This window comes from Bidens hawaiensis, unplaced genomic scaffold (assembly GCF_021521415.1).
Source record: "Bidens hawaiensis isolate Kalapana, Puna unplaced genomic scaffold, B.hawaiensis_p1.1 tig00040174_1, whole genome shotgun sequence".
Lineage (NCBI taxonomy): Eukaryota > Viridiplantae > Streptophyta > Magnoliopsida > Asterales > Asteraceae > Bidens > Bidens hawaiensis.
The window spans coordinates 106,858-114,895 of record NW_027497096.1 but is presented as its reverse complement, the minus strand read 5'-3'; the positions used below and the strand labels follow the sequence as shown (position 1 = coordinate 114,895).

The 8,038-nt window shown below is 32.9% G+C and overlaps 1 protein-coding gene across 1 annotated transcript; it reads left to right on the top strand.

Moving 5' to 3' along the window:
• Window positions 1-1,476: 1,476 nt before the first annotated feature.
• LOC143591934 (uncharacterized) lies at window positions 1,477-6,546 on the top strand. The gene is made up of 6 exons (XM_077071989.1): window positions 1,477-1,665; window positions 5,052-5,240; window positions 5,329-5,436; window positions 5,503-5,566; window positions 5,656-5,754; window positions 6,170-6,546. Exons 1-6 carry the CDS (start codon window positions 1,640-1,642, stop codon window positions 6,260-6,262), a joined length of 579 nt encoding a protein of 192 aa, XP_076928104.1. The 5' UTR covers window positions 1,477-1,639; the 3' UTR covers window positions 6,263-6,546.
• The last annotated feature ends 1,492 nt before the right edge of the window (window positions 6,547-8,038 follow it).

Sequence of the window (8,038 nt, the reverse complement as noted above, 5' to 3'; positions counted from 1 at the left end):
CTCATGGTGTCGATTAACAGAATCAAAGAGGACATAAGACGACTCTTGTCCTCACGGGTAAAAAAAATAGGGTAAAATGATTGGGTTGGGTTGGGTTGGGTTGGGAGAAGTTTTGTTCTTTCTCATTTTTAATAATATAGTTGTAGTATGGTGTTTTATGATGTAACTGAAGGTAATCTCGGTGTATCTTTCGATGACTAGTAACTTAGTAGTCCTCTTGTTAATTAAATTTGGCCGTTTAAAAAGAAGAAAACTAATATTGAGAAGACTTGACGACTTGTACGGATGTTATAATTTTTATGGATAGTCTCCGAGATCCCACATGTGTGAATGAAAACAAAATTAATAAATGAGATAACAAAGAACCATCAGTTTTACTGCTAAACAACAAAAGGTGTAGGACTACTACATTCATGGTTGGGTTGTTTTTCACATAAAGGGTGTAGGACTAGAAACTAGGATTTTGAATGGTGGATTAGATATGTTTTCAGTTCATAAAGACACATGTTGTTTTGATATTCTAAAATTTATTGTTACTCCATAGTAAAACAAATCAATGCTTATCATAGAACTGAAGAAGATTTTCAATAAGGGTGTCGGTTCGATTAAGGTTAAAGAATTTTAGCTCACTAGTGTCGCATATGTATTTCTTAACGAAAAATATAGGGTTTGCGAAGAATTTTATTGTCAAACATATCTATCATATCTCAGGGGAGTTTTATATGTTCATTGCAACATGTGGTTTTTAGGAGAAAAAAAAACTTTTGTTTCTTTATAAAACTTGTATGAAACAATATAATTCCTTTTGTACAAACAAATTATAATAATACGTAAAATACATTAATAAACTGAAAGAAAACACCTGAGAATTTTTAAATCTGGGAACCAAAAATTAGAAAAAGAAAGAATTAATTGAAGTTTTGTTTAACACGGTTCCTTTAAACATATCTATCATATCTTATTAGAGTTTTATATTATATTTTTTAAAACTAAATAAGAAGTTGGTTGGTGTTTGTGTTTTGTGTTTGTAGCAAAATGTATCTTGTAGGGAAACAAATATCTTCTCCCGTAATATCCCTCATAAAATGAACTAAATACAACATTTTGCCACCACTAGAAAACTAGGTACATGCACTATAACTCTGGTCGCCACTAGTAGAAAATATACATTTAATGACACGCCAATCATGATACATGGTAATTTTATAACGTGTAAAAACCGCATGTCACTAAATATTGTCATTTTTTATAGAGATTCGAAGAAACAAAGACACATTTGTTTGTCAATGTTTTAGTGTCATAAAATATTTTCTTTTTAAGAAAAAACACGGACTACATTTTGAGTGTGTCACTTATTTATTTTGGTTAAAAAAACAAAGTACGAAACCCCTCTTTTATCTCATCCACCTCTCATTTATAGGGCTCAATCTCACTTTACAATTTCTCATCATCTATCTCTCATGATAGTAACTAATTCCATATCTCTCATCATCGATCTCTCATGGCAGTAACCTAATTCTATATCTCTCATCATCGATCACTCACTTTACAATTTCTCATCATCTATCTCTCACTTTACGGCTCTGGCTTTACAATTACAGCTCTGGATTTGAGGATTTGTTGCGTCTAATTCACGATTATGGCTCTAATTACTCATTGTTTACGGTATAATCTCTTACTTTTTGTGTTAAATTGGGTCATAAAGTGGCTTTACGGATCTGCTGATGCATAAATTGGTTAGGTTTAAGCTGCTTAATCTCTTGTTGTGGTATTATATAGGTGTTTAGTGTACATCCTCTTTATTATAATAATCTGAATAGTGAACCTGTTTTACCTTCACAATAATCATGCTTATTTCCTATGTACTTAATTAACTCATAAATAGTTAAGGTGTGGTTTTTTGAATTGAATTTGTTGTTAACTGGGTTGTTTCAGATCAATTTCCGCCTTCAATGTTAAACTTAAACTGGTGCATAAATTCTGGTTAAACGCAGAATTGTTAGGTTAAATATGAAGACATGTTCATTCTAATGTTTCTAATAGGGGTGAGCAAACTGATAAGACCGGACCGAACCGAGTGTTAATCGACCCGACCCGAAACCGAAAAATAGTTAAAATCCATAACCGAGATCAGATCCGTGTAATAAATTTCGGTTTCGGACTTGTATAGATCTTGACCCTAATTTTAACAAGTAAAACTTGAGAATATATTCAACGTATAAAGAAAAATATGTAAATTGGCATATCGAGTTAATAATGTTTAAAAGTGAAATTACTTACTCTAAAAGCAAGGTTTGCATCAGGATGGAATACAGAAAGGGTAGCCTTTATATCTTAAGATCCCTTCATCACCATCAATGTAACATATTGATGATCTAACAGGTGTTTATATTCGGTCCGGTTTTCGGGTTTTTTTGGGTTTTGGAAACCGCGTCAAATGCACACTATAATTGAAAACGAACCACAAAATCGACAGTTTGGTTTTATGTTTTTTTTGGTAAAAAACGGAACTTACGGTTTGGTTTGGTTTGGTTTGGTTTTGCATGTAACAAAAGGCGAACCGAACTGAATTTATAGTTTTTAATTTTTTATTGTAAGTGATTTATAGGAATTTCATAAATATGTAAGTGAATGATAATTAACTAGTTATTAAATTGGCTGAATGATTTAGGCACAAGTTCATTATTTCGGCCCAAGATTTTCAAGCTCAAATGGCAAAATTGAAACGAAACCGAAAGGTTTCGAAAAATACAAAAAGTTTCGGTTTTAGCATGAAACGGACCTAAACCGAACCGGGTGTACGTTTTTGTCTATTCGTTTGTATAATAAATGAACAAACATATACAAGGAATTTTGTTCGATTAACGAACCCGAACAGAGGCCATGTTCATTCAACTGTGTTCGTGAACGTTTGATAATGTGTTCGTTTATGTTCGTTAATGTTTGTTTGTTTATGTTTGTCCATTAAAGGTTTTTTATACTTTTTAGTGACTTTTGAATGTTAAAAAAACACTAACACAACCTTGGCAACTGGACCGATACGTTGACGGTGACGATTTCCGGTTAGCCAAATTTAATAAAACATTTTCCGTGTTCAATTGTGTTAATTCGTTTGTGTTCGTGAACTGTTTCACAAGCAAGTTCATGAACCGTTTGCTTGTCTAATAAAAGCTTAACGAACGAACAACGTGTAGTGTGTGTGCAGGGGCATTTCTGTTTTTTATTGTATATATTGTTACGAGTTTGTTAAGAGTTAGTTTGTATCTATTCTTTGAGGCTGCATTATATATTGTAACCCAAGTGAAACTTAGTAAACATATATAATTGAAAACGAGTCGAGCTCGAGCTAAGATTGGCTCGGTCTGTAAACGAGAGTCGAGCTCGAGCCAGGGTTGATTCGATCTGAAAACGAGCCGAGTTAGAGCTTAGGTTGGGTTGGTCTAAAAACGAGCCGAGTCCGAGCCAAGGTCGGTTCAGCTCGGCTCGTGGTTTGCTTGATAGGTTGATTCGTTGGCTTAAGTTCATATATGTAAATGAAGTGTTAATTTAGACAAAAATGTTGTTTTATTTACTGTTTTAACACATATGGATTGAACTTGAATTATAAAATATGTAGTTTATTAATTCTGCATCATATGTATGTTAAAAATCTTATTTTTTGTTTTTTTTATATCAATGTATAAAAAAGTTCACAAGTAAACGAGCTCGCTCGAGTTCAACATAACGAGCTGTGTCGGATTCCGAGCCGGGCCCGACCTAGCTTGGCTCTGTTCGTTTATAGCGTTAGTAGTGAAGTCATATCAACTTATGAAAAATCATATAAACATAACTTGAAACAATTGTTTAACAATTAATAATATTTGTTCAGATGAAGTTATAAGTATCTTGCATCATCATCATCATCATCATCATCATCGTACTCAGTATATCCCACCAATAGCAATGCTATGGTAGGGTCTGAGGAGGGTAAGATGTAGACAGCCTTACCTCTATCCCATAGGGATAGAGAGGCTGCTTCCGGTGAGACCCCCGGCTCGATAGTAGTTTTGAATCTAGCCTTGGACATAAGACACATAACACTCAATCATCGGGACACCGGCTGATTGGTGCATGTGCCCTTGTCTTTCGGCTATCAATGCCACCACATGATGCCTGATTAACCTTCCGCCACTTTTAACGTATTTTCACGTGATTAGTAAAATAACGTCAAAATTAGTGCAATTTTACTTTTGCCCACCCAAGGGTTCACACATATATACATTATATGTGCGCACCGCAAGCAGGGCGTAAGTTATAAGTATTTTGCATTGTTTTTATTTGAATTTGAATATATTTTCTGTGGAGAAGCTGAAAGCATATGATGGCAGCGATCCTCAAAAGCCTCTTCTTGTGGCCATCAAAGGCCAGGTTTACAATGTCAGTCAAAGCAGGTATATTATTATCAATTATGTGTGCTTTAGAGCTTTAAATTTGAATCTGTGTAACTTTTGGTGTCTTTTAATGTATATGCATTCACTGTGTATGCATTATACATTAACATGGTAAAGTCAAAAGTTAATAAAATTACGGTTTTCATTTGATCCTTTTGTTTTATTTATTGTGAAATCAAAAGATGCACGACCACACAATCTACATATAATCCATGATGCTAGATGCGTTTTGAAAAGGTGATCATGCAAAGATAAAGAAAATAAAAAAGAGAAAGGAAAAGAAAAGGAGAATGAAAAGGTGATCATGCAAAAAAAGATGACGAGAGCACGGAGGAATACGAGGATAAGAATTGAGAAAAGTGGTGTTTTGAAAATGATTGCAATGATGGCTGATGCAAAATTTTCAAAGGTTGAGTATATAAAATTGCGGTGTGAAGATGATCTTTGGGTACGAGAGTCGCGTATGCCTATCTGCGGATGATTTTGAAAGAGTTTTTACATTGCAGGAGATTAGCGGTTTTGTCATTATAACTTATATGATGTAAGTGCTTAAATTTTATTTTAAATAATTGTTCGTAAAACACAATTTATTCACTCAGTTTAGTTTTTGTATCTTATCAGGCACTTGTTTGAGCAAATCAACAATGGGTCAAAAAGAAATCATGGAATTTGTTTTGTGAGCCTGACTACAGCCTCGCCACATGAACGTAAATCAAAGTTCAAAAATATTGATGATTCAAGTCGAAGCATTGCAAATCGATTGCTTAACCGAAAGGACAATGACATCATCTTGATTCCATACAATCCCGGGTCTAATTATCAAAACCATACAAATCGAAATCCAAGTTTTACTAGTTTTATTATTTGTTTGACTAAATTTGGTTTTTGTTTTTTTTAGAAATCATTGGGTGCTGGGCGCACTACACATGAAAACAATGACTTGCTATTACCTTGATTCTCTAAGGCCGAGAACTGTTAATTTGCAGTTGCAGCAAATTATCGATGGGTAAGTTATACAAATTATGGAAACATTATGTGTTAGTATTTGATATATTTCTTAACATTTTTGTAGTGCAATGAACTTGTACGATACACAAAGTGGATCGAGGGTAAAACTCAATTGGGTCAATGCTAGGGTGAGCATTTAATTCCTTATTGAAATAGTAGTTTTAACCTCATTATATGAATCTACGTTATGATGACTATTTGTTATATATTTATGTAGTGTCCATGTCAGCTGGGAAGCACTGAATGTGGCTACTTTATGTTAAAGTTCATGAAAGAGATAGTTGATGAAGGAATTGAAATACTGGTCAATGACAATGTAAGTATAGCAGCTTTTTATATTTTCATTATTGTATCAGTTCAGTAAATTTATGACAGTAGGTTTAAGTTATAGTGTTAAGGTTGACTTTTTATAGTCAAGCTGATGATTAATGTTGCTCAAAATGTGACATTTAGTTAGGAACTTTTTTCCCTAATCCTAAATAAATAAGTCTCCATAACCAGTTAGGAACTTAGGTATGAAGTTATTATGTTATGTGATTAATAAAAGTTAGTATTTCTGCTGTAATTAGACTCAATTCACTTATACTATTGATCTTGTACAATTGTCGTATTGTATATGCCAGATCAGGTTATCAAGTTGCTTTAGGTTTAACTAATCTAAATTTTTGTGGCATCATTGTTTTGACAAATCATTTGAACTTTGGGTTTAACTAATCTAAATTTTTTCTCAGGTTGGGGGAGGGAATAATGAATACACAGATGCTGAAATTGATGGAATTCGTGAAGAATGGTCGACTTTTGTGGCATCATTTATTTACAGGTGAATGTTCGTATCGATGTTAATGAAATGTTAAACTTTGAAATATCGTGAATAATGGTCGACTTTTGAATGTTTGTTAATTAGTATGTTGAAATGGATTATTTTGCTATATATGAATTTTAGTTTTATTATGAGACGTTAATTGTCATTATTTAATGTTGAAATTACAAATCTGTCAAAAAAAATTCTTTTTTATAATACTTAAAACCATGACTCGCAAACGCGTGTCAAAAAAAAAGATATCAATAATGCTTGTCATAAATGTTTGTCATAAAAAGATGACACGCAGATTTGTGTCATTTTTACTTTATGACATGGCCTTCCTTGATACGTGATATCGTGTCATCTACCCCTTTAATGACGCGCATAGCGCGTCATTAAAGGACTATTTTCTAGTAGTGCGCCGTCTCGCAGATAGTATTTTCTGACTAAATTTTGAGGTAACAAGACTTATTTTGCACCCGAATTTAGCAACTGCTTTTTACAGATTGATTTGCATCCCTTTAGCTACCACTTTTGTTAGTACATTTGTTAATTTAAAAATCAAATTGCTAATTATTACATATCCAAATATTTTTCTAACAAACACTAATTATTTATTAAATTTTCAAAGAACTATTTTATTTCAAAATTTCCTTAAATATATTCGAAACACGAAGCATTTGAGACCGAGGTACGGGATAGAGCACATGCTTAGTTTTAAAAAACCACGAGTTTGTAATTAGGTGATACTCGGTGCGATTGCCTAAATTATGTATGCCCGTTTACACGAGCCATACATGCATACATTTTTTCTTATTATATTATATTTTACTTTTTGTTCATGGTAATACAATATATATCTAACCAAGTAAACGGGTCGGTTTGTGTCATATCATGTAAGTGAACATGTTGTATTTAAGTGTGTTAATTGGGCATGTCTTGTCATGTCATTTGTCATTTTTGCAATTGTGTTACTGCACATATTATATCTAATTGTGTTAAACGGCGTGTGGAGGTTTAGGTAAATGATATGTTTGGTTTAACGTGTGGTGTTCAGGTTCAACACTTTATAATTTGTATTAATCATGTCATGTTGTGTCTTACCCGCTTAGCAAAACACGGCACGTAGCCAAAAACGCGGGGAAACGAAAACCTCTTTTGGCTAAGGCTAAACTTATGAAGAAGGGAAATAAAAAGAACGAGGTGGACGCATGTAATTGGTTCGGGTTGGGCTGCTTATGTGATCATCATTTACAAAACATGTGAGCCAGCCCAATGGGTTCTTGTCAATTCTCAGTTGTCTTTATTTGAGAAAATGGTCAACACAAATTTACATTTTTTTTTCGTATACACTATAAACTCGATAAATTAATACTCGATTATTTAATAAACTCTCTAAGATAATATTTTTTACCGGTTCCGATATAAAATATAAGATCATACATTTTTGATAATTTCTTTAGACCCCATATAAAATATAAATTAATAATTCCTTATATATAGCATATTACATGAATGATTTATGAAGGTTTCTTGAAAAATGACTCAATTGTCTTTTATTTTTTGTTGAAATCAATTTCCCCTTGAATCTCGTCTCTAATTTTCCTTAGCATGGTAAGAACTTCTGGTGTTGTTTTCTCGTAGCTCAACAAGAAATTGTTCAATGTCATTGTTGTTTTTTTCACACCTTTAAGATGGGAAGCCATGTTGTGTGTATGATTTGTTTGTGTTAACCTATTTTGATCTTGTATTTATATAGAAAATATTTTTAATGTCCATAAAGTGATACATTGAACAC